The sequence below is a fragment of the Equus quagga genome, chromosome 9 (assembly GCF_021613505.1).
Source record: "Equus quagga isolate Etosha38 chromosome 9, UCLA_HA_Equagga_1.0, whole genome shotgun sequence".
Taxonomy (NCBI): Eukaryota; Metazoa; Chordata; class Mammalia; order Perissodactyla; family Equidae; genus Equus; species Equus quagga.
Window position 1 is genome coordinate 120,740,386 of NC_060275.1, and position 27,247 is coordinate 120,767,632.

A 27,247-nucleotide genomic window follows, 5' to 3' on the forward strand; every position below is an offset into this window, starting at 1 on the left:
ACTGTAAGTGTTACTTTTATTAGGCCCTGGAACATATTTGTTCCTGCTCACCAACCATGGTACATTGTTTTATAAAAGAATTCAATGAGAAACACAGCTATAATTTATAACAAGCTACTCTTTAGAACAATGTATTAGTTTATTAAATAAGAATTGCTTGTTACACAAAACGTTGTCTTTAACCAGCAGGAAAATACTGCATTTTCTTTATCTCAAGATATTTGACGAAAAATTAATGATCTGTTTGTCTCAAAACATGTGAAGGGCTTGGATTAATCCTGTCTTTTTAGGATGTTTTAGAAAACCAAGCTAGAGGCCCTGAATACATTTCAAAACTAACAAGATACTACAAACAGAAGACACCACTCTGACCAGCAAATACACCCGGTAAAGAAATACAAACACGTGAGGCACAGAATCTGAAAGTGTAGGTTTAAGAGAAGCGCGGCTTCCTGGCAGGCGTCCAGAGGACTAGCAGCCGCCAAGGCTGATGCTGCCGTGCGGGAACAGGGCCATGGTCTTCTTGAGCTCTTTGTAGCTCCAGTGCAGCTGCTCCACCTCGGCCTTGTGCTGGGCCCGCGCCTGGTGCAGCTCCTGCAGGAGGTGCTCGTTGGTGCTGACCAGGGAGCTGGAGGACACAGGGAAGGCGCACCTCAGCTCTTCCGTGTAGCGGCTCTGCTGCTGTTCCCCAGCAGCATCCTCCCCTCCCAGCACGCCTGCCCAGTGGCCCAAAGCCACCCCAACTCCCCGCAAAGGCCAGGCTCCCCGCCACCCAGCCACGCCCAGGCCTGCACACCTGTCCCTGCAGTGGGTCCCCTCCTGCCTCCGCTGGCTACTGCTCATCTGGCCCTCACCTCCAGACCGGGTGGGCTGGGTCTGACTCAACCCCTTGGCCTGTCATGCCGCCCTGCAGGCCCTGCTCAGCACCCAGAACTGGATGGATGAACTGGACAAGTGAATGAACGGTTCCCTCCACACTCCCGCCATGCAAGGCTTTTTTGAGAACACCATCATAATCTTTATGGCTAGCAAAACAATGTTCTAATTCTAGAAAAGATCCAAAGACTGAAATATTTCTAATTCCCAGTCAAAAATAAGGACCCTCTTAATAATTCCCATATAGTACAGTATACTGTAATTGGAAGTCCTGACTTTTTAATATTGTTAACCATTTGTAATTTTAGAAAGAAAGTGGTATTGTATTTCGCCAACTTTGTCATCTCCAAATTGCCCTACTCACCCAGTCAGCAATGACTCATGGACACTTGTGGCATCACAAGAAATAGACGAAAGCAGGGCTGTTTTCTCTACAAAGATGGTCACCTCAGTGACAAATGTCCTGTGCGGGTGCCAGCCCTGTTTGCTCGGACCGCTGAAAGAGCCACTGGCCAGGCAGAGGCTCAGAGTGGAAAAAGTCCTGTGAACCTCCCACTGCCTCTGGAGGCTCTGCAGCCCCTGCCTCGTGCACAGAGCCAGGGTGCCAACACACGCTATGACCTGCCAGAGGGGGCCCCATCAGGAGCTGGGCATGGCCCTGCCTCGCCTGCCACACTCTGCACCATGACTGGCACGGCTCCCTTCCTGCTGCTCTCCGCCATGCATCCTTAGCTCAGTCTCATCTCTCAGGAGGCCCCTCCCCTCTGTAACTTGTGCCTGTGATGGCCGATGGGGTCTGTGGCCTGTAATCCCTGAAAGGTCACACCCTGCCTCCATCTATGACCTAGACTGTACCCAAACCCAGGGGGATGTGTGGTGGCCTCAGCCCCAGGAGAGAGAAACGGGGGAAAGAGGAAAAGGGAGAGGTGAGGGATGGGGACAAGAAGGGGCAAGAGCATTGGCCACAGGCCTGCCTCTTCGCCAAGGCCACAGGAGCCAGGGCTCACACAACTGCACCAAGTCCCAACAAAGCTGTCCCCACCTCACCCCACAACCCACCTCCTCCCCACGGCTGACTGCCTCTCTGTGCCAGCTGCCACCTGCCTTCCAGCACACAGTTCTTGGAATAAAAAGGGAGGTTCTGCCTGGACATTTTCCACACTCCTAGTTCCCATCTCACACCCACTACACAGCCGGGAGTGAGGGCAGAAGCTCCACATGTCTAATTGAACAGACATGAACCAGGCTGAGGAGGAAGGAACAGGCCACAGGCCACGGCCCTGGGAACCAGCAAGCCACATTGCCTCTCACCATCCCTCACATGCCCCTCACCCCTTGGCTCCCAGGTCACACCTCGAGGCCACACCTCTCAGCTCACACCTCACAGAAAGCGCCAGCAGGAAAGGACTCGCTTTTCATTAAGATGTGGAAGCTCACAGAAGTCCTACACAAACATAAATGACATGCGGGCCCGGAACAGCAACTGCCAGAGGCCTCATCAGCTGCTCCTGCGCCCTCCTGCGCCTCGACCCTCCCCACAGCTCCTCCCCCATGCCCCGCAGCACCTGTGGCTCTCCTGCAGCATCTGGGTGAGCTCCTGGATCTTGTCATAGTGCTCCAGATGCTGCTTTAGCTCCACAATCTCACCAGAGAGCCTCTTCACACTTGTCTGAAGTCCTGAAAGAGAAAAGAAGTAGCATCGTTTAGTCAAAGTTTTGAAAACTAACACAATTCTAGACTTTAAACTGGATCTGGGATATAAGAAAAAGAACATAGCTTGGAAAAGGTCAGTCTTTGTAAGCGACTCAAAGACAGAGATGAACACAGAAGGCCCTACTACACATCTACTCATTCCTGCTCCAGGCCCATCTCTGGCTCCCCTCCTTGGGGTCGAAGCCACAGGAACCTGTCCTCCAGACACCTGAGGAGCCACTCCCCTATGTGGAGGGCAGAGGGTGGTGGCAGAGGAGGCTGGCACCGGCTGGAGGCTCCTCCACTGGCCCTGCCTCCTGGCAGGGAAGGGCCATCGGGTTTCTCTTCCTCTGAGCAGAGAGCTCTGCCTGAGGGGAGGGTCTGCAGTTCCGGGAGAAGCCCTAAGAAGCCCTGGGGCCACACGTCTCTGACGTGCCCCTGGTCCTGTGTCCATCACTGACAGAGCATGTGTCTGGATTCCATCTACACGACTCCTGTCTCTCTCTGGAGAGGGGAACCCGAGAGGGGAAGAAATATATTCTCGATTGACTCCCGAATCCAAAACCAGGACCCAAATAAATCCACATGCAGACACACCACTGCGGGACCACACAACACCAGAGACAATGAGGAAGCCAGGGTGGGAAGGCGATGGGCAAAGTGGTGACAGTGACGCTGACCGCAGGCTCTCTCACAATGAGCACACAGCAATGGCTAGGATGGGAAGACACTACTCAGAATCTATGTCCACCTAAACTTCCCTCCAGGGCGTGAATGAAAGGAATTCTGGGAAGAGGGCAGTGGCAGCATGGTTTTGGGATCCCCCAGAATTCCCACATTAGTCAACACTAAGAGTAATTAGATGACAAAACCAAAGCCCCACAGACAACATCACAGCACCTGGTGATAAGGCAGCCTCAAGGCCCACAGACAACATCACAGCACCTGGTGATAAGGCAGGCTCAAGGTCCCAGATACGAGACAGCCACAAGTCCAGCAGGTGTCTGTACCTGCAGGGGAAGCAGCAGGCAGCAGTGGGCAGCGGACAGACCTGAGGGCAGCAGAGCCCCCAGTGTCTCCATCTTCCCAGGAAACCCTGGGGGCCAAGTAGGGAACCAGGGCTGACAGAGGGAGGCCTGGCCTCCTCCAAAGAGGGGGGGCTGGGGGTCTGAGAAGCATGAGGGCTGGAGCAGCCTGTGACCCCTCGAGGTTGACCTACCCAGTCCCTTCCAGATCGCAGAGAAGTGGATGCTGAGGTGTTCGGTCAGGCGGACACGACAGTAGGGGGCAGGATGAACAGGCACTAAAGCCCCGGAGGAGGCACCACATTTACCAGAGAAGTTAGCAAAGCGGCCTGACCTGCTCCTAAGAGCTCAGAACGAACTTCGTGTGTCAAAAGGAACAGATGAGCAGTGAGGTCAGACCCCACACAGAGCTACTGTGAGCACAAAGCACCTCCCTGTGGACACGAAAGCCACGTCCCAGAGCAGACCTCATCGCGCCCGTTTCAAAAAGAGCTGGAGACAAAAAGGAAACAACAGAGAAATGAAAGCACCACCTCAGTCAGAACTGAGAAGCTGAACTCATGCAAGATTTGCAACAAAGAAAAACTTAAGAAACGAAGGCTGTGCTGCGTGCGAGCGTGGTCAGTCCCTCCGCCTGCTTTGGTTGAGACTTCCATCAGGGCCTGTGGCCCTACCACTGCCCTTCTGTGACCACACACACGGCCACAGCATCAGCGTCTCACTCACACGACCGCCCGCGCCACACGACACAGTCTACACACACGGCCACAGCATCAGCGTCTCACTCACACAACCGCCCATGCCACATGACACAGACTACACATTTTTAAAATCCAAACCTTCAAGAGATCCCACTTCACCCCCAGAGAAGGTGGCAGCTTGGAGCACAGACACACCAACACCCCTCATCCAAAGTCCCAGTATCTGAACCTGAAATACTGAGGGTGCTGCTGTAAAAATGGCAAAACAGAATCCAAGTGAAGACAGGGCACGAACGTGATCTGGGTCTGGAGGGAGCAGTGAGCAGGGAGGACACGCTGCCTCCTTGGCAGAGACAGGCGGAGCAGAGGTGCGATCAGTCTGCACCCTCAGAGAGGCAGACGGACTAGGCACCTGCTGTCCAGGCGTCAGGACCACAGGACAATACCTGAGGTTTCCATGGAGTCGCAGATCCAAGCAGTGAGGGAGGACCTGCCCGGAGCTCACGTGGAAGCTGCTTCTCCCCTCTGGCTCAGCTCTCCTTCCACACACCTGGCCAGGCTTGCTCCAGGTAGGCAGGAGCATCAGCCATGAGCCAAGACGACCCTCACAACAACCAGGATGACCCCATTTTATAGTATTTGCTGGTTCTGAATTCTGTGAATAATTTAAAACAAAGTCTACATATGAATATTCACCAAGTAATAGTACTAAATAAACTATAAACTTACCACTGATCTGCAAATTTAACGTAGCTGAAGCATCTGCATTTTTTACTTCTTTTTTCATGCTGAACAAGAGAGACTTTAAGCTGCTGTTCTCCTCCAAAGATTTGTCTAAATGTTGCCGCAAGTCATCCTAGGGATATAGAACACACTTAAAATAGGAAAGTCACATTCAGTAAGATGCATGTAGAAAATCACATGAAACCTACTGAAATCACCAGATCTCAGTTTCCTCTTGCACATCGTAATTGCTGGGGCACATGCAGGGTTTTTTCCTTTCTGACTTATTTCACTTAGTATGATGTCGTCGAAGTCCATCCACGTCATTGTGAATGAGAGGATTTCCTTCCTTTACGGCTGAATAACATTCCATTGTATACACACTACATGTTCTTTATCCCTCCATGTGCCAATGGACACTTAGGTTGCTTCTATGTCTGGGCTACCTCAATGCTGCAATGAACGTGGACTGCAAATATCCCTTTGCGACACTGATTTCATTTCCTATGGGTATATACCCAGAAGGGGAATTGAATGGCTGGATCATGATAGTTGCATTTTTAATTTTTTGAGGAACTTCCATACCGTTGTTTGTAGTGGCTGCACCAGTTTACACTCCTACTAACAGTTCACCAAGGTTCCCTTTTCTCCACATGTTCTCCAACACTTGTTATTTCTTGTCTTTTTGATAATAGTCTTCCTAACAGTTGTGAGGTGATATCTCATTGTGGGTGGGTGTTTTCTTTTTTTTTTTTTTGGTGAGGAAGATGGGCCCTGAGCTAACATCTGTTGCCACTCTTTTCTTTTTGCTTGAGGAAGACTGGCCCTGAGCTAACATCTGTGCCAATCTTCCTCCATTTTGTATATGGGATGTTGCTACAGCATGGCTTGATGAGCAGTGTGTAGGTTTGTGCCCGGGATCCAAACCCGCAAACCCCGGGCTGCTGAAGCAGAGTGTGCAAACTTAACCACTACACTACCGGGCTGGCCCCTCACTGTGGTTTTGATCTGCATTTCCCTCATTAGTGATGTTGAGCATCTTTTCACATACCTGCCAGCCATCTGTGTGTCTTCTTTGGAAAAATGTCTATTCAGATCCTCTGCCTTTTTGTCTTTTTTTTTTTTTTGCTATTGAGTTGTATGAGTTCTTCATATATTCTAGATATTAACCCCTTATCTGATGTATGATTTACAAATATTTTCTCCCATTCCCTAGGTTGCCTTTTCATTTTGTTGATGGTTTCCTTTGTTGTGCAGAAGCGTTCTAGTTTGTGTCATCCCACTTGTCTATTTTTACTTCTGTTGCCTTTGCTTTTGGTATCAAATACAAAAAATCATTGCCAAGGCCAGGTCAAGGAGACTTTTCTCTATGTTTTCTTCAAGGAATTTTAAGGTTCCAGTCTTACATTTAAATCTTGTATCCATGGTGAGTTGATTTTTGCGTATAGTGTAAGACAGGCGTCCAGTTTTCCCAACACCATTTCCTGAAGAGACCAGGTCCCTTCCCCATTGTAGATTCTTGATGTCCCTGTTGGAAATTAGCTGACCACACATGTGTGGGTCTATTTCTGGGCTCTCTCTTCTGTCCCATTGATATATAGTCTGTTTTTATGCCAGTAACATACTGCTTCGATAACTACAGCTTTGTAATACACTTTGAAATCAGGATGTGTGACGCCTACAACTCTGTTCTTATTTCTCTAGATTGCTTTGGCTGTTCAGGGTCTATTGTGGAACTAAAAAAAGAATACAAATTATAAGAAAAATAATTATACAAATTTTAGAATTCTTTTCTTCTATTTCTGTGAAGAATGCCATTGGAATATTTAAGGATTGCACTGACACTGTAGATGGCTTTGGGCAGTACAGACATTTTAACACAATTAATCTCCCAATCCATGAACACAGGATGTCCTTCCATTCATTTGTGTCTTCTTCAATTCCTTTCATCAATGTTTTATAGTTTCCAGTGTTAAGATCTTTAACCTCCTTGGTTAGATTTATTCCTAAATATTTTACTCTTTTTGATTTTATCATAAATGGGGTTGTTTCCCTGGTTTGCTTTCTGGATTAATCACTGGTGTAAAGAAACACAACTGATTTTTGTTATGCTGACTTTGTATCCTGCAACTTCACTGAATTTATTAGTTCTAAGAGTTTTTTCCTGGCGTCTTTGGGGTTTTCTAAATACGTGGTCATGTCACCTGCAAACAGAGATAATATACTTCTTCTTCCTTTCCAATCTGGATGCCTTTTCTTTCCTTCCCTGTCTGCTCCCTCTGGCTAGGACTGCCAGTCCTGTGCTGAACAGAAGTTGTGAGAGTGGACATCCTCATCTTGTACCGGATCTCAGAGGAAAAGTTTTCAGTGTTCCCACTGATCACATTAGCTGTGGGCTTTTCATAAATGGCCTTTATTGCACTGAGGAAATTTTCTTTTATATTTATTTTGTTGAGAGTTTTTTTATCACGAATAGACGTTGAGGTTTGTCAAATGCTGTTTCTGAATCTATTGAGATGATCATGTGGTATCTTTCAATCTGTTAATGTGGCATATTAATTTGCATATGTTAAACCAATTTTGCATTCCAAAAATCTCACCTGATCATGGTGTATAATCTCTCTGATGTGTTGTTGAAACACCAGTTTGCTAGTATTTTACTGAGAATTTTTATATCTATGTTCACCAGGGATACTGGCCTGTGGTTTTCTTCTCTTGTGGTGTCTTTGTCTGGCTTTAGTATTTTAACTTCATAAAATGAGTTTGAAAGTATTCCCTGTACTTCTATTTTTTGGAAGAGTTTAAGAAGGAGTGATATTAATTCTTCTTTGAATGTCTGGCATAATTCAGCTGTGAAGCCACCTGGTCCTGGGTTTTTCTGTTGAGAGGTTTTGATTACTGCTCAATCTCCTTATTTGTTATTGGTCTGTTCAGGCTTTATTTCTCTTCTTGATATAGTCTTGGTAGGTTGTATGTTTCTAGGAATTTACCCATTTCTTCTTGGCTACCCAATGTATTTGCATATAATCACTCATAATAGTCCCTCATGATTCTTTTTATTTCTGAGGTATCCATTGTAATGTCTCCTCTTTCGTTTCTTATTTTTAGTCTTCTCTTTTTTTCTTAGGTAGTCTAGCTAAGGGTTTGATGATTTTGTATATTTTTTCAAAAACTCAGCTCAGTTTTGTCGACTTTTTCTATCGTTTTTCTAGTCTCTATTTGATTTATTGATTGATTGATCTTTATTACTTCCTTCCTCCGGCTAACTTTGGATTTAGTTTGTTCTACTTCTTTGAGGTGGAAAGTTAGGTTATTTGAGATCTTCCTTCCTTCTTCTTTTTTTTTTAAAGATCGTCACCTGAGCTAACATGTGTTGCCAATCTTCTTTTTTTTCCTTCTTCTTCTTCTTCTCCTCTCCAAAGCTGCCCAGGACATAGCTGTATATTCCATTTGTAGGTCCTTCTGCGTCTGCCCTGTGGGATGCTGCCTCAGCATGGCCTGACAAGTGCTGCCATCTTGGCGCCCAGGATCCGAGCTGGTAAAACCCTGGGCCGCCAAAGCAGAGAGTGCGAACTTAACCACTCAGCCACGGGGCAAGCCCCTTTCTTCTTTTTTTAACCTAGGCATTTACGTGTGATGGTCTTATGGTGAGGTTACAAAGGACAGCGGCAGCCGTGTCCAGCTAGGAGTCTTAGGCTCTGCTGCCAGCCAGCTCCAAGCTGTGCTGGCTCTGGCTGTCCTTGGGTGCCACCTGGTGGCAGAAGGTCCCTCAAGTCCAAAAGGACATCTCAGGGCTGGCCGGCAAGGACCCCAGGATCACCTAGCTAACCACAACCTCTCTCCCCAGTGGTTTGGGGAGCCTGGGCCAGGGAACAGTGGGGCCACAAAAGCTCCACCTCAAGCCCAGCTCCACCCTCGCTCCGTCTCTCCCACTCAGAAGAAGAGGCAGCCATCTGGGAGAGGCAGAGCTAGGACAAGCGGCAACGCTGCCATCTGAAAATCACTGTTGCCATAGGGTCTGGGAGTGACACAGCCAGGCAGTGCCCCTGGGGGGCAGGAGTCCCCGGTGGTGGGGAAAGCCTGGTGGGGGAGGGTGGCTATGGTTGTGGAAGGGCAAGAGGGGAACCCCAATGCTGTGGCTGAACAGCAGTTGAGGGGAAGCGCGGAGTCAAAAGGCCCTCCTCGTTCTGCAAAGTCGAAACATTTTCACCCCATCTGTGAACAAACAGAACTAACACAAGGGGCGCAGCTCACCATCTCCTTCCGCGTGCTGCTGAGTTCCGACTCTACCTCACTCATCTTCACACTATGCCGCTGCTGTTGTTCAGCAAGGTGCTTTTGCAGAGATTTATTTTCAAGAGTCAGGTAGCTAATCTCTTCATTCACAATTGTTGAGTTGTCCTGAGTTGCTGTAAATTCTTGAGCAGATGACAAAATATGTCTTGCCTGAGCTAGGAGCAAAAATCAAATACTATTATAGCACTTATGTTGAAAGGATAAAGCATAAACAAAATATGTTCACTATATTTTGAGTAACACAGACTACATGCCTCAAGAACACTGACCACTGAAGTGACCTCACTTGGGTTTCTTTATGTCCAGTAGTGGGTGGGAGGCGGAGAAGAGCAGAAAAAGTCTCATTCTAGAGCAAAGGTACCTCTGAAGAGAAGGCCATGACTAGGACGGTTTGGCTGCACACCCTAGCAGACCATCATGCTCTCTTCCACAGCACTGCTTGCTCCTGGCCGGGGACCTGCTGTGCAGTCTGGCAGCTCCACCACTGGGGACAACAGCTGGGTCTCACAGATGAGTCCCGCTGCTAGCCCTATCAACAGGGTGTAGTTTACAGGGTCGGGATCCAGTGGCTCCAACTTCTCGGGGCATCTTGATTCCAGAGGAGAAGCTGGGGGCCACGACACTGAGCAGAGTGCTCAGGCGCCTCTGGCAGTGGCTCAGACGGCAGCTCCAGGCAGAACCCCCAGGTCTGCCAGGAAGGAGAGAGCTGGCAAGTTCTGCTCCCAGTGGGACCCTGAAGGCTGCACCCCAGGCTGCGGGAGAAAGAGAAGGCAGCCCTCGGGCATGCAGCATCTCCTCACCTCACACAAACTCTGGATGAAGGGGTCCCCAGTGTGCTCCTGCACCCAAGCACCAGCCAGAAGCAAACCCAAGTCCTCTCTGGGGAGGGGCCATCCTCCTGGGCCTCAAGTCATTTGTACCAAAGCTCAGCCAATCCAGGGCCTGCACCCAAGCAAACCTTCAGAGGGTTTGTTCGGAGCAGACAGCAGCAGCTTTTAATCTCTCCAATCCCCACATAAAAACAGCAACGTGAAGCAAACACCCAAGAAAGCATTTCCAACAAAACCAGGCAACAAGGTGCGCTCCATGAACCCCCAGCGCAGCAGGTGGGAAACCAGCAGCCACAGGCCTGCGTGGTGCTTGCCTGCGTCGTGCTTGCGTGTCACACCTCAGGGGCCCAGCCTGCAGCAAGCAGGGACAGTGACAGCTGATGAGGAGGGTCCAAAGGGTACAGAGCCCAGAACCCAGGAGAAGGAAAGCACCTGCAAGCAGAATGCTGCCTGGAGGGTGGGCCCACACGTGGGTCTGCATCGACAAGCAACTGTTCCTTCCTGACTCACCCAGGAACGCCTCGTTGCCACGCAGGGACTTGCAGCCACTCCAGTACCTGTCCACCAGGTCGAGGAGCGCCTCCAGGAGCGCCGCCTCCAGGGCAGTCTTCTTCCCAGGTGGCACGGCAGAGCGTGATTCAGGAGATAGCTGCGATAGAGACAAAATCACGACACCAGTTTTCATTCCTGAAACCAGTGGGTTACTACGTGAACACAGCTTCTAAGCCTGGCACACTTGTGTACCCACCACGCACAATGCTGACACCCTCATCCCACGGAGACCTGCACGAGGGGGCCCTTCACACTTCACAAGTGGTAACAGGTATAGGGTTATGAGTGCACTTCCTCATGTAAATGTGGTTTAACATTAATAATATGTATATGTGCCTCGTTGTGTTATGATTAATATACAGAGGGAACACAGGGCATTAGTAACAATGAGGTTAATTCCTATTAGCATAATGGTAATGGCAGACCGTGACAATGATGACACTACTTCGGATAGTTCTCCGATTAGGTTAACTGTTGGGGGGTAAGGCTAGACGGCTGAGACTAAGAGTCATCAAGCTGCTATCAGTGGGAGGAGCGCACGTACTCCACAAGGTACACACAAGGTACTCCACAAGGTACCACAAGGTACAAGCACTGTTCAGCCATGAATGTGTTCCTGCTTTGAATCTGCTCGAAAGAATGATAAAGAGGTGAGGCTGTAACTACTGGGGCTGTGGCTCCTCTTTACCTTCATGGTGTCTGAATAAGAGTCAGTACAGTTACTAGGGCTGTGTGGCTGACAGAGGGGTATGCCATGAGACATTTTAAGTCTGTTTGACATAAACAAATAGAGCTGGTTGTAATTATTCCTCAGAAGGATGATATGAGGAATGGATATGCCAGTTTGTTAAGGGATTTAATACTGTCAGAATTCGTGGTATTCCTTAACCACCTAGTTTTAATAGAACAGCTGCAAGTACTGTGGAGCCGGCAATGGGGCTTCTGTGGGTGCTCCTGGTAATGAGGGACGAAGGCTGGAGGGAGGTGTTTTTCACTGCGAATGCTACTCTGCATGCCAATCACAGGGAAATGCTGGACCAGGACCTGGGCGTTGTTTGGATTCAGTATCGGATTATTGGGAAATGTAATGAAGCTGTCAGGTCTGGGATGAAGATCAGTGCAACAAGAAGTGGAAGTGATCCTACTAACAAACAGACAGGAAACAGAGTCCTGCGTCTAGTCGTTCTGTTTCATCTCCTCTGCGAGTAATAATTAGTGTTGGGACTAATGCTGCTTCAAACAATGTGGAAGAGAATTAGTTCTGCAGCAGTGGAAGTTGTAATTACAAACGTTTATAGATGATCAGTACTGCACTACATAATTTTTTTCAGATTAAATGTTCTTTGGAGGGGCCGGCCTGGTGGCACAGCAGTTAAGCGCGCACATTCTGCTTCAGCGGCCCGGGGTTCGCCGGTTCAGATCCAGGGTGCGGACACAGCACCGCTTGGCAAGCCATGCTGTGGCAGGCGTCCCTCATATAAAGTAGAGGAAGATGGGCATAGATGTTAGCTCACGGCAAGTCATCCTCAGCAAAAAGAGGAGGATTGGCAGCAGATGTTAGCTCAGGGCTGATCTTCCTCCAAAAAAAATTGAAAAAAAAAAAGCTTCTTTGGATAGATGGTATTGAAGAAGCCATGTGTCAGTGCCAGCAGGGCAAGAGTTAGCGCCAATAGGGAAGTGGAGAAGAGTATCAGTGAAAAATTAAGGCTGTTATTCAGTTGATTTAACAGAGATAGGCTAATAAGCATCATAGACTATAAGTTGTGGTATTAATTCAGATTGTTATTTTTTGATAGTCATGTTAATGCTATTAATATAATAGTTGGAATAATAATTTTTAGTACTGGAGAAGGTTAAGGTTTTGTACATAATTAATACCCTAAGTACTGGATACTGTAATTAGTAATGATCGTCCCTGTGTAGTGCACAGCTTCGCAGGCTACAAATACTAATTAAATAATAGGTATCATGCTGGCTAATGTAAAATGGGCATTTAAGATTATTACACTTGCTATAATAAATAATGATAATATTACACCTTCTAAGCATAGTAATGATGATATTAAATGGGATCAATATATTAGTGATCCTATAAAAGATATTGTAAATGCTAAGATGATGTTAATATGGACTAGATGTTAATATGGACTAAGATAAGCTAATGGTGAGTAATGAAATTGGAACTAGTGCTATGGTAAGCATGGTTCTTGATTATTTGTTTGGGATGCTCATGGTAGGGGTTGGAGGAGAGCAATTTCCAGATCAAATAACAGAAATGTGATGGCTACTAGAAAAAATGTTATAGAGAAGGGCAGGTGTGCTGATCCTATAGGGTCAAATCTGCACTCATAAGGGAGAGATTTCTCTCTGCAGACATTTAGTTGGGGTAATCAGAATGCGATAAATACAAGTAATGAGGCTTACAGTGTACTGATAATGTCATATAAGGTTTTATTCTTCTTCTTTGGGTTGTACTGAAACTCATCGAAAGTCAATTGTACTATTTAATACTAAAAGAATAGGATCTTCATCAATAAATAGAGACACATAGGAACAATCATACCACATCTACAAAATGTCAGTATCAGGTAGCTGCTTCAAATCCAAAAGGACTGTTAGATGTAAAATGAAATTTTAGTTGGTGTCGAAAGCAGACGATAAGGGAAGTAGAGTCTACAGTTAAGTGTAGTTGGTGGAAGCCTGTAGTTCTGAAGAATCCTGACCCATAAAAGCCATCTGAAATGTAATGACGTTTTGTGGTACTCTGCGGCTTCTAAGAGAGTAAAGTAAACCCCTAGTGAGATTGTAATAAATACGGCTTGAAGTACATGCTTGCGATTTCCTTCTATTAAGCTATCATGTGCTCAGGTGATGGAAACTCCAGATGCTAACAGTACCGAGGTCTTGAGAAGAGGTACTTCTAAGAGATTTTGGGGGTGAATGCCTCAGGGTGGTCAGCAGCCACCTAATTCGGGTGTTGGGACTAAGCCTGAATGGTAAAAGGCTCAGAAAGAGCCAAAGAAGAAAGACTTCTAAAATAATAAAAAGAATTATACCATATGGGAGTCCTTTCTGCATGACTGGTGTGTGATGGCCTTGAAATGTACTTTCTCCAATGACGTGCTGTCAAAATTGATATATGGTTAATACATTCATTAATGAGCCTAGGAATAATAGGAATGTTGAGTTAAAGTGGAATCATATTACTAGTCCAGACGTTATGAGGAGAGCTGAAAGAGCTCCTGTAAGTGGTCAAGGGCTGGGACTGACTATGTGATCTACATGGGTTTGGTGTGTCACACGGGTATCATCATGTAAACAGAGGCTCACCAAAAGAGTAAATGCGTGGGCTTGAACTAGGGCCACTGCCAATTCAAGAAAGCAAGTGAGATAAGAATAATACAGGCAATGAAAGCTGTAGTGGGGCTGATATTTATCAGGGCTACGGTGGCTCCTCCAATTGGGCGAATTAGGAGGTATCCAGTAGTAATGTTAGCTGTTTGTTGTATAAACTAGCAGTTTCAATAATCACTAGTAGAGGAATGAGAAAAACAGGGGTTCCTTGAAGTAAATAAGGATGCTTTTTTGTTTCATGTCAGAACACTGTTATCACTGTTCCTGCTCCCAGGGAAGAGCAATTTCTAAATTGTTTGATAGTTGTGTAATGGCTGTGAATGAGCATGGTAAAAGGCCCAGTAGGTTTGCTGAGCTAATAAATAGGATGAGTGATGAGTATTAGGACTCAAGTTTGTCCTACATGGTTGTGAATAGATATCACTTGTTTTGATATAAGTTGAATTAATCATTGTTGAACAGAAATTAGATGGTTGTTAGTCAGCTGGAAGTAAGGAATATAACGGTTGGAAATACAATGATCAGAATAATAAGAGGTAATCCTATTGTTGGGGTAGCCAAAGAGGTCAATAAACTTTCGTTCATTTTGATTCTCAAGGGATAATATGTTTTAATGATTTGATTGTTTCTAGTTCTGGGTTTGAGGGATAAAAGCGCCTTGAAATTTTTAGTTGAAATCCAATAAGTGATGTTATAATTACTGATATAATAGTAGCAAATCATGCTGATGTGTCCAGCTGTGGTATATCATTAAGGAGAGATTTAAACTCCCAGTCTTCAACTTGAAAGGTTAATACTATACAGCTTCTTAATGATTTTATAGTATGGAAAACAGATCACTTTTCAAAATATTTTAGTGGGACTAACTGAAGAATAACAGGTATAAAGCAGTGATTTGATCTGCAGATTTCTGAGCACTGCCCACAGTGCACGCCTGGTCGTGCAGGTGAGAGGGTTGCTTGGTTAGGCGTACCCCTTGGTTAGGGGTAGCATCTGTGTTCAGGCCTAGACAAGAAACAGCTCACAAATGCAGGACATCTTCAGATGAAAGAAATATTCAGATTGTTCTTTCTATAGGTAAAACCACTCAGTTATCAACTTCTACAAGTCACAGTTCTCCTGGTTTTAAATCTGATGTAGAAACTACAGAGGAGTCAAAATTTAAATCTTCATCATCTGTATCTTCACAGCTTCAGTGTCATCCGTGGCTTACAGTTCTAACAGTTAGGGAAAGATTATTAATTTCGTCTATTATATAGAAAATTCATAATGATGGTAGAGTAATTAGAATTGAACTACTAGCTGGTAAAATGGTTCAAATTGTTTCTACTTCTTGTGCATCTATAGTACTTGTGTGGGTTGATTTAGTTGTTAACATTAATGAAATAATGTATAATACTAAAGAGCTAATTAGGAAAACAATCATTAGCGTGCAGTCATAAAAGTGAAGAAGTTCTTCTCTAGCAGGGATGTCGCATCTTGAAAGCCCAGTTGAAATGGATATGCCACAGAGATATAAAGGGATTTAACCCGTAATTTAACTTAGACAAAGTTATGTAACTTCCACTAATACCCCATTTACTGAGAAAGACATCATGATTTTGGTTTTGGCTTGAAACCAGTTAGAGGAGGCTCGATTCCTCCTTTTTTATTTTAAATTTACGCAAGTAGGTTCATCAAATATATGCTATGGTGGGGAACATTCACACACTCACTCAAGGCTGGTAGTAGTTGATTCTATTGATACTTCTTATTGGAATGTGAATTCTTCTCAAGTTACGAAAATTATTAATTTGTAAGTGAAATAAATGACCCAATAAATGAAATGGTGTTTCATGTTGTATATGCATCTGGACAGTCGGATAGCGTCATGGTATTCCCAAGAGGCCAAATCTGCAGGGGTATGGCCCACAGGATTCACCTCCTGGCCCCCTGGACGTGTGGCCCCGCGCAGGTTATGAGAGCTGAGTGTCCACATCTGTGGGGTGGGGATGACACCCCACACCAGGAGGAATGGCTAAAGGAAGTATGGAGGAAACTAGACCACATGGTGCTACATGAAATCCATGCCACAGTCTGAGGGCTAAGGCTGTGGGACTCCAGTTCCCAAGGGACAGCTTCCTCTGGGCCCTCCTGAACCAGCCTGCAGTCTCTCCTGGAGGGTGGGGACCCTCAGAGGAAGTCTCAGCCTGAACGGTCCCCGGCATCCAGAAGGCCCCGAATGTAATGAAGTCACACACTGGACCAGACGGAGGTCAGGCCAGGATGGTGCAGGCAGGAGAGGCTGCCAGCAGAACCGTCAGGGCTACACCACCCAGTGCCTGACCACACCAGTGCCCCAGGGGCCTCAGCACACAGTCAGCCGTCATTGGCACTCGCATCAGTGCTCTCTTTTCCTCCCTATAGAAACTCTTTTACCAATTTAAAAAATTTACGGAAGAAAGAGAGATGGCTCCTGCTCTTCTGCCCACTTTCTGAGTGTCTAGGGAACACTTACCGGGAGTTAGGGATTTGGAGAGGGGGAGGGAGTAAATGCCACACCTATCTCGGCCCCAAACAGCCAAGACTTGGCCAATAACTGACCACTTCCCTCATTTTTTTCCATTTTCAACTCAGGGCCAAAACACTTCCCTAACCCACCACACCGGCCGCCCCCTTCTAGTGAGCCGGCCCTGCCTCCCCAGGACGACAGCCCCATCAGGGCACCTGCTCCCCGCTCCGGCCACTGTGACGCTCTCCCCTCCTCGGCCTGCCTGGGGGTCTCTGCCACACGCAGTGCCGTGGCCAGCCCTGCCTGGCTGCAGCAGTGGAGGTCTTCACTTACTACCACAACTTGGAGTATGTCTCCAAGTTTCCAACCGGGCCAGTGAGAAAGCAACAGAGGCATCATCCACGTGGCTTTGGGTCACTCTGAGGGTGAGAGAACCCTCACTCCCTAACCAGGATGAGTCTTTGGAAAACTATGAAATGCACATCCAGGGCCCCCCCCCGACAAGGCCATTGATGGCTCCGGCTGGCCGAGACGACGGATTCCAACTCTGGAGACAAGTGCCCTTGTAAGCACAGGGCGAAACCGCCTCTCCCCTCTGCAACGTGACCTCTGCCTCGAGGCGCGGCATTGCAGGAAGGGGCACGGAAGCACACTCCTAACGAAGCAGGGATGACAGGCGCTAAGGAAAATGCGTTCAACAGCCACACTCACCACGGTATCACAGTAATGCTGAAACAGAAGACGTGGCGTCACAAAAGACAGCAGGCCCTCGCTGTTACCACCAGCCACTCAGCTCTCCCACTCACCTCTCTGTTGCTGCTCATGCCGCGGGGCCTCTGCTCTTCGGGCTCTGATGCCTCCACATGAGAAAAGGCCCTCTCGCTCCCGCCCTCTGAGATGTTCGGCCTGCCCAGACTCTCCTGGGGGCTCGAGGGCCCACTGGCCCTCTCCAGGCGGCTCAGACACGCCTGGTCTGCAAGTGCCTGGAATTTCCCGCCAGGCATTCTTCGCTTCCTGTACTTTTCAGGAGCAGGCAAAGGATTAAACACTTTTTGTGTTGACAAGCTTGACTTCTGAGATGAGGAGGCTGAGTCCTCAATGTCTGTGGAGTCTGTAACAGAGGGAAGAACAGAGCCCTCCTCAGACCAAGTTCTCGGGGCTCAGGGACCAGTACTGTAATTTTAAAAGGTGTGTGGTGTGCACGCACACACAAATATGGAAAATCCGTCAAAAAGTGACGAGACTAAAGTAATAACTTTAATAAATGAATCAGCCAATTACTGCTTCCTTGCCAAAATTATGTATCACAAAGATGGGTCAAGTGAGCAAAAACTTAAAATTTGGAAATTACAGAGGATTTAACAATCTTTCCTACGGGAGATTCTTTTAACATACTGACACCTAAGACCGTCCCTCCCCCAGCCACTGAGCTACTCCCCCAGGGTGGGTGTCCAGCGAGCGCTGCCCAGCAGCAGGAGGAGGCGAGGGCTCTCCAAAGGCAGGCATTGTCTGGGCCTCGAGGGCCCAGCCCGCCCTGCTCGCCTGCTGAAGCTCCCCAGCGCTGAGTCCTGGGACCCCCCTCTGCCTGGACTCTGCTCTCTGGACTCTGCCCAGCCTCACTCCCTACGCCCCAGGCTCAGATCCACCTCACAACACTGGCCGCCAGCCCAGGCCCCTCCTCTGGGCTATCACTGCTGGGCTCTCACACTGAACAATGTCCCCATGCCCTCAGGCTCACCTCGAGTAGAGCCCGGCCCAGGAGGTCCCCAGCTGACCCCGGCCTCGAGTGCCCGCGACCCTAGTGGACGACACCAAAGTCGTCTGGCTGCCTGGGTCAGAGATCACTTGGACAGCGCCCCCTCCACCCTGAGCTCCACATCCATCACCAAACTTCACCAAGTCCATCGACCACCACCAGCAGGGCCAGGCCCCTCACCTTGCTGGGACTGGTCTACCACATCCACTTAGATGGACCCTCCACTGCCCACAACAACCCAAACACACGTTGGTCACTCTGTGCCACCCTCCCAGGGACAGACATAGCTCGTTGCAGCCCATGCACTGCCACACCGTGTCACCTCCACCTGCAACCTGTGCTTCTCTTCCTTCTCCCCGCTCTGGCCTCACAGCCTCTGCGTAAACCCACCCACCAAAACCCACGGCTAAGTCTAGCCACCGGGAACCAGCAGACAAGCTATACTGGGGGTCACCCCACAAAAGTGAAGTGTGAATGCTTCAAAATCCCCAAGGTTACAGAAGACAGAAAGATTGAGAAATTGTTCTGGGTCTCAGGAGTCTGACAAGACATGACAATTAGATACGCTGTGGGCACCTGGATGGGATCCTGGACCAGGAAGAAAAGGAAGTTGTTGGAACATCTAGTGAAATGTGAACAGGGCCTGTGGGTTAAGTGGCCAGTCTGTGGCAAAGTTCATTTCCTATTCTAGAGAGTTAAAGTGCTAGTTACTCAGGGGAGTGCCCTTGCTTTTAGGAAACTACACTGGAATGTGTAGGAGTGACAGGACATCCTGCTCCAAGAAGGTTCTGAAAAAGACCAATGACAGAATGTGTGTGTGCATGCATATGTATGTATGGACACACACACAAACGTTCACAAGTACACGCACACACCCAGATGTACATACATGCACATGTGTGCATATACTCACGAGTACATTTGCATGTAGGGATATACACACGCACTTGCGGGCATGCATATACACGTGCACACCCACATGCAGGGACACAATACACATGTGCAAATACATGCGTGCACACACACATGTACAAGCAATGCTATTCGTGCATGCACAGGGACGCGTATGCACATGTGTACATACACACGTGTGCATGTATGCCCACATGTACATCCATGTGTAGGGACATGTACACACGCATACACATGTGTACATGTATATATGTATGCACCCACACAAAGACACACACACACATACAGAGAGGGGGAAGGGGGTCAGGGGAAGGGGCACAACAGAGCCGACGTGGTAAACGTGAACTCCAGGGGAGTCTGGATGAGGCAGGTATGGAACTTGGTTGTTCTGTGATGGTAGCTTTTCTACGTTCACTCTGAAAAGTCACAGGGCCCACATTTCAATGAAGAGGTCTAAACATCAAGCACGTGTGTGTCCATGAGCAGAGGGGAAATGATGAATTCTGACATTCAATGGAAATGGGGATCCTGTGCACCCCACACACCACAGCACCAGGGTAAGGTCTCAGGATACGGGATAAAAGCGACTGGTCTGGGAGACAATGAGAGCAGAGGGGATGTAACAGGAGTGTGACCCCTGGCCTCAACACCATGCCCTGCTCTGCAGCAGCAACAGGCAACCTAGGCAGGTCTCCACCACAGCCGGTCCCGCCTCTAAAGCCCCCATGAACTCAGCTCAGTGAGCCTCAGGAAAGTGTTAGGTTCACTCACACTGGGAGGTTTTCTGACACGCTTACCACATGCATGCGTACGACACTCTCAATTAACTTATTCAATTTTCCTCATCTTTAATTTTTAAAATGCAGCTGCTGTCATAACTTGGGCCAAGATTATATATTTAGAAGAAAAAGTGTGTGTGCAGAGAAAAACAGCAAAGTACTTACAGACCAGGAATCTAAAATACTGAATGTAGTATAGATTTCAGTGAATGAGATTCTTTCCTGAGACATTTTAGAGTTCCACAAACAAATAAGTAAAATACAGAGAACAGGAGAAATTTCACAGCATCAGCAAACACGGTGAAAAAGACTGACCTGCTTAGGAGAGCGTTACGGGGGTTGTGTGAGACTACCTGGGTGTGGGGCCAAGTGTGGGCGTTGCCCAGAGGGGCGGTGGGCCTCAGACTCGTCCCCGCGCTGCAGCAGGAGCTCTCCACAGCACTCGCTCTGAAGCCTCTTCTCTGGACAACACCCTCTGGGGCTGCTTTTCCTCTTCTCATGGCCCTTCTGTACGGAGTCCCCACACTGGAGCTGGACTGACTGAGGACTCAACAGATGTCTGGATTCTATTTTATTAAAAAACATTTTTAAAGTTTTAGTTCATTAAAAATTACATTTTAAGCTTCTGACAGTAAATGCTATCTCCTAAGTCTATTCCTTAAGTTGATTAAATAAGAAAAAGATGACTGAGTGAGTTAATAATGCAACGGCCAACCCTGTAGTGAACCTGCAGCCATCACTGTGCACAGCACTACAGGCAGGGGGACTGGCGCTGCCCGACTTCAAGAGTCACTGCACAGCTGGGAATCAAGACAGTGTAGGAGGAACTGGGACAAAGACAGACACGACAACAGAACGGAATCCAGAATCCAGAAGGAGGCTCAGGCCCATCAACTGATTTAACAAATGCGACACGGTTATTAAATGAGAAAAAAAGACAGTCTTTTCAACAAATGGCATTAACACAACTGGACATACATGGGGGCCATGGACAGCCTGACCTATTATCTCACATCACACTCATAAATTCACTCGAAAGAGTGGATCACTGACCTAAACACCGAAACCATAGGATGTCTCTACCTCTATAGGAGAAAATCTTCATAAGCATGGGGCAGACAAAAATTTCTTTACAGGGTACAAAAAAGCACAAACCATTAAAGGAAACATTTGATAAATGCACTTTGTTGAAATTAAAACTTCTGCTCTTCGAAGCACTATTAAGAAAACGAAAGGCAAGCCACAGAATGGAAGGAAATTTGCAGTACTGTTATCTGAGAAAGGGCTTACATTCAAAAACCATAAAGAACTTGTATAACTCAATACCAAGAAAAGAAAAAGGAGAGGAACAGACTTGAATAGAAACATCACAGAAGACAGACAGACCAATGGCCCATGAAGAGATTTTCGTGACAAGTATTCGGGAAAACGCAAATTAAAACTGGAATGAGATACGACTATATACATAGGAGAAGAGCCAGAACTTAAAAGACTGACATTACCAAGAGGTGGCAAGGACACCCAAAGGGCAGATGTCCTCATGCCAGCAGTAAATCCTGGGATTTCAGACCAAATTTATGCCTCAACCTGTTGTTGTCTTCATGGCAAGCTCTCAGAAACTCATAATGGAGGAAGAAATGAAGCTAAAGCTTATACCCAAGTCCTAGTAGAAAGCAGAGTCCCCAGCTGACCACGTGAAGAAGTCCATCCACGGGGAAGACTGCACAACATCCTCGTCGGGTTTAAAGTTCTAAACATGGCAGCCTGAGCTCCAAGTGCTTCGTAAAGCTGAGTGAACACCCCTCGCGGCTGACACGGATGTCAGTTCCACTAGCCACAGGACACCTTACCTTCTTGTGTGCTTTGACATTTTACCTCTGCCCTGCAATTTTAATTGATCTGAGGAAGAATATAAGTTAAACCACCATACAGTATGACTATACTCAACTTAAATACATTGACTTTTTCTTTTAAAATTCTATAATCCAAATTACTGATATTTACAAGTACATAAAGACTTCATGAAGATTCTATATTTAAAGGTAAGTTTTCTAAAAACAGCAACTGTGCATCTTGAAGCCAGCGATGACTGACATCCAGAACAAGCTGGATCCACCACCCGGCCCTCACAGTGGAGTGGCAGCACACCTTGGGAACTAGGCAAGTCAGTCTCTCGCTCCTTCTGGCTGGAACTTTTGCTCCCAGGAGGGTTGCTCAAGCCCCACTCACACTCGGCAATGAGGTTCAAGACCGCCTCGTCATCTGCGTCCATAACCAAGCACTTCTTGGCCGAGGAGTCGGTACATCTGGCTCTGGAGTAGCACGGTCTGCAAAGAAAAGCCAACCCATTGCTGTCACTTCAGCCAGCAGCACGTTCCAATGCGCGCAGACCCCGCAAAGGGAGGCGCTCCAGCTCATGCAGGCCCTAGCGAAGGGAGGCGCTCCAGCTCACACAGACCCCACAAAGGGAGGCGCCACAGCATGCGCAGGCCCCACAAAGGGAGGCACCGCAGCTCGCACAGGCCCCACAAAGGGAGATGCTGTTCTGCCAGCACCGACATAAGGGCTCTGCAGAGGAGGAGCTGGTGCAACCACAGGACAATGGCTCTCGGCACCTCGACTAAAGTGAAGTCAAAGTAGGACTCAGCAAGGATGAGTGGTGACGGAAAGGAAGGTCACATGATGTTACCACGCCATCCCAGCATGTGAAGAACCCCACCAGGATCTGTTCAAGAATGAGAATTCCAGAAAGCTGCTGTGTTCTGCGATCTTCTAACGTGCTCTTTTCCCAGCATATCCACGATGCGACACACGTGATCAAGAAAGTGAAAGGAGGGGCCAGCCCTGTGGCACAGTGATTAAGTTCGAGCACTCCACTTCAGTGGCCCAGGGTTCACGGGTTCGGATCCTGGGCGTGGACCCAACACCGCTCGTCAAGCCACACTGTGGCAGTGTCCCACGTCAAATAGACGAAGATTGGCACAGATGTCAGCTTAGTGACAATCTTCCTCAAGCAAAAACAGGAAGGTTGACAAGAGATGTTAGCTCAGAGCCAAGCTTCCTCACAAAAGAAAAAAAGAAAGTTAAAGGATGTGTGTTCCAAATTTCTATTTTTATGTTAAGTGAAAATGTTTCCACACTGACTGAAATGTGAGGTGCTTTAGAATATGACATCCCTCCCAAGGATGACCCTCCACATGAGGATGAACACACTCAAAGGAGACCTCATTTCCAACAAAGGCAGCTTAAAATACCACTTTTCAAAATAATACTCAACCCACACACTACAAATATTGACTTTATGACACCTGATCATACTCTAAGAGATTTATTTTCTGCACTGCAAGTGTCCCAGATCCCTGCAGGAAGGGACCTGGGTTCTCCTTCCGGGTCTACCCACAGGAACCTGACATCTGACACATTTTGGCTCTTTTGGATCTCTACTGTCACCAGCGGATAATAATGAGGTTGCACCAGATCCATAAAGATCTATTAGGTCCTTTGAACTCTAAACTCAGTGATGATTCGGTCTTGAGATTATCATGGACAGGTAAACTACTAAACATTGCTAAAAGAAATTAGAGAAGACATAAATAAAAGGAAACGCATTCCACGTTCATAGATGGGGAGACTTAACATGGTTAAAAATGTCAGTACTACCCAAAGCAATCTACAGAATCAGTGCAATCCCTATTAAAATCCCAACGACATTTCTTGCAGAAATAGAAAAACCCACCCTAAAATTCATCTGGAATCTCACGAGATTCCATATAGCCAAAACAATCTTGAAAAAGAAAATCAAGCATTAGAACTAGACTCAGACATGGCAGAAATGCTGGAACGACCACACCAGGATTTACAACAACTATGATTAATACGCTAAGGGCTACTGTGTAAAAAGCAAACAGCCAGGGCCGGCCCGGTGGCACAACGGTTAAGTGCGCACGTTCCACTTTGGCGGCCTAGGGTTCACCAGTTGGGATCCCAGCTGCGGACATAGCACTGCTTGGCATGCCATGCTGTGGTAGGCGTCCCACATATAAAGTAGAGGAAGATGGTCAGGGATGTTAGCTCAGGGCCAGGCTTCCTGAGCGAAAAGAGGATTGGCAGCAGTTAGCTCAGGACTAATCTTCCTCAAACAAACAAAAAAAAAGCAGATGGCCATGCAAGAGCAAGTGGGAAACATAAGGAGAGAGATGGGAATTCTAAGAAGGAATCAAAAAGAAATCCTAGCACTCAAAAACACTAACAGAAAGGAAGAATGAATGCCTTTGATGGGCTCATTAGTAGACAGGCCATGGCTGAGGAAAGAAATCTCTGAGTTTGAGGCTATCTCAATAGAAACCAAAAAAAGTGAAAAGTAAGGAGGAAAAAAAGGCTGAAAAAAGAGAAAGAAAACCAGAATAGAATACCCAAGAATCAAGGGACAACTACAAAAGGTGTAATATACACGTAATGAGAATATCAGAAGAGAGAAAGAAAGGAACAGAAAAAACTATTTGAAGAAGCAAAGACTGAAAATTTCCTCAAATTAACATCAGATCCCAAACCACAGGTGCAGGAAGCTGTGAGAACATCAGCAGGACAAACATCCAAAAATTACATCAAGGAACATTGTCTTCAAACTGGAGAAAATCAAAGACAAAGGAAAAAATTTTGAAATAAGCCAGAGGAAAAAAAATGCCTTACCTACAGAGGAAGAAATCTGACTTCTCCTCAGAAACCAAGCAAGCAAGAGAGAGTGGAGCGAAATATTTAAAGTGTCGAGAGAAAAAAAGCTATCAACGTAGAATTTGACATCCTGAAAATTATCATTCAACAGTGAGGGAGACATAAAGACTTTCTTAGATAAACAAAAATTGAGGGAATTTATGGCCAGTAGACCTGCCTTGTAAGAAATGTTAAAAGAAGTTATTCAGAGAGAAGGAAAATGATACAAGTCAGAACCTTGGGTCTACATAAAGAAAAGAAGAGTACTAGAAAAGGAATAAGAGAAGGTAAAATAAAAACTTTTTTCTTATTCATAGTTGATCTAACATAAAAGTTTGTTTAAAATAATAACAACAATGTATTCAACTATGTATGCTCATGTTTTACATGCATGATTATAGCTTTATTTAAATGAAATAAACGACAGCAATGATATAAGGGACAGGAGAGAGGAATTATGAATATTTTGTCACTGTAAGGTATTTGCACTGTGTGTGAATCGGTATAGTGGTATTTGAAAGTGGACCTGGATTGGGTGTAAATGTACACTGCGTACTCTAGAGCAACCACTTAAAAAAGAAAAAATATAACTATATGCTAAGAAAGGAGAGAAAATGGAGTCTTACAAAATGCTCATTTAAAACTACAAAGGGAAGAAAAAGAGCAGAAGACAAGAATAGGAACACAGAACAAGGGCAATGAGTAGAAAACAGTAACAAATATTGTAAATATTAATCCAACCATATCAGTAATCACTTTAAATATCAATGATCTAAATACACCAACTAAAAGACATAGATTGTCAGAGTGGATCAAAAAACAAGACCCAACTACATGGTGTCTACAAGAAACGCACATATAAAGACACATAGATTAACAGTAAAGAAATAGAGATAAATATACCAGGCTGACACTAATCAAAAGAAAGCTGGAGTAGTCATATTAATTTCAGACAGAGCTGACTCCAAAGCAAGGAAGGTTATCAGGAATAAAGAGAGGCATTACATAATGATAAGGGGTCAATTCTCCAAAAGACACTACAATCCTTAATGCATATGCACCTAACAACAGAGCATCAAAATACGTGAGGCAAAAAACTGATAGAACTACAGGAGTGACAGACGCATCCACTATTACAGGGAGAGATTTCAACACCCCTCTAATAGAAAGAGACCAATCCAGCAGGCAGAAAACCAGTAAGGACACAGTGAACTCAACAACACCATCAATGAATTGGATGTGGTGACAACTACAGACCACGTCATCCAATGACTGCAGATTACACATTCTTCTCAGGCTCACATGGAACCTTCACCAAGACAGGGCATGTCCTGAGTCATAAAACACACCTTTACAAATTTAAAAGAAGAGAAATCACACAATGTCTGCTCTCAGACCACAACGGAATTAAACCAGTAATCAATAACAGAAGGATAACTGGAAAATCCCAAAATACTTGGGGATTAAAAAACATATTTCTAAATAACATGTGTCAAAAAAGAAATCTTATGAGAAATTAAAAAACATTTTGAACTATATGAAAAAGAAAATACATCTTACCAAAATTTGTGGGATGCGGTGGAATCAATGCTTAGAGGGAAATTTACAGCATTGAATGCATGTGTTAGGAAAACAGTAAGATCTAAAAAGTAATAATCTAAGCTTCCACCTTAGGAAACTAGAAAAAGAAGAGCAAATAAAATCCAAAGTAAGCAGAAGAAAAAACCTAACAAAAATTAGAGCAGAAATAATGAGAGCCAGCCCCATGGCCGAATGGTTAAGTTCACACGCTCTGTTTCAGCAGCCCAGGGTTTTGCCAGTTCGAAGCCTGGGCACGGACATGGCACTGCTCATCTAGGCCATGCTGAGGCAGCATCCCACGTGCCACAACTGGAAGGACCCACAACTAAAAATATACAACTATGTACTGGGGGGTTTTGGAGAGAAAAAGAAAAAATAAAATCCTAAAAAAGAAAAAAATTAGAGCAGAAATCAATGAAATTGAAAACAGGAAATCAATAGAGAAAAACCAACAAATCCAAAAACCAGTTTATTACAAAGATAAATAAAATCAAAAAATCTCTATGTTGGGTTAATTAAGAAAAGAAGAGAGAAATTATGAACATCAGAAATGAAAAAGGGGTACAACTACAGATCCCACAGACATTAAAAGACTAATAAAGGAACACTATAAACAACTCTATGCCCACAAGTCTGATAATCTAGATGTAACGGAGCAGTTCTTAGAAAGACACAATCTACCAAAACTCACTTGAGGAGAAATGGATAATCTGACTAGACATATTTATTAAAGATATTGAATCAATAATTAATAGCCTTCCAAAACACCAGGTCCAGATGGGTTCACTGGTGAATTCTACCAAACATTTAAAGAAGAAATTACATCAATTCTCTAATCTCTTACAAAAGATAGAAGCAAAGGGAATACTTTCATTCTATGAGGCCAGCATTAGCCTAATACGAGAAGCAGCAAAAACAATACAAGAAAGCTATAGACCAATATCTCTTATGAACATAGATGCAAAAATC

At 45.9% G+C, this 27,247-nt stretch overlaps 1 protein-coding gene across 3 annotated transcripts in view; it reads right to left on the reverse strand.

The window, feature by feature from the left end:
- CEP72 (centrosomal protein 72) overlaps positions 1–27,247 on the reverse strand; it is a 46,484-nt gene continuing 19,237 nt past the window's right edge. For 2 of the 3 annotated variants that reach the window (XM_046670842.1, XM_046670840.1), the window contains exons 5-12: positions 22,136–22,314; positions 20,341–20,553; positions 17,347–17,651; positions 10,654–10,792; positions 9,272–9,468; positions 5,024–5,150; positions 2,442–2,553; positions 1–628 (exon numbers count right to left, since the gene is read on the reverse strand). In XM_046670842.1, the coding sequence (XP_046526798.1) occupies positions 472–628; positions 2,442–2,553; positions 5,024–5,150; positions 9,272–9,468; positions 10,654–10,792; positions 17,347–17,651; positions 20,341–20,553; positions 22,136–22,314 (1,429 nt within the window). In that variant the 3' untranslated portion in view covers positions 1–471. Of the gene's footprint in view, positions 629–771; positions 2,321–2,441; positions 2,554–5,023; positions 5,151–9,271; positions 9,469–10,653; positions 10,793–17,346; positions 17,652–20,340; positions 20,554–22,135; positions 22,315–27,247 lie in introns of those variants that run through there. The other variant, XM_046670841.1, reaches the window with a different exon arrangement.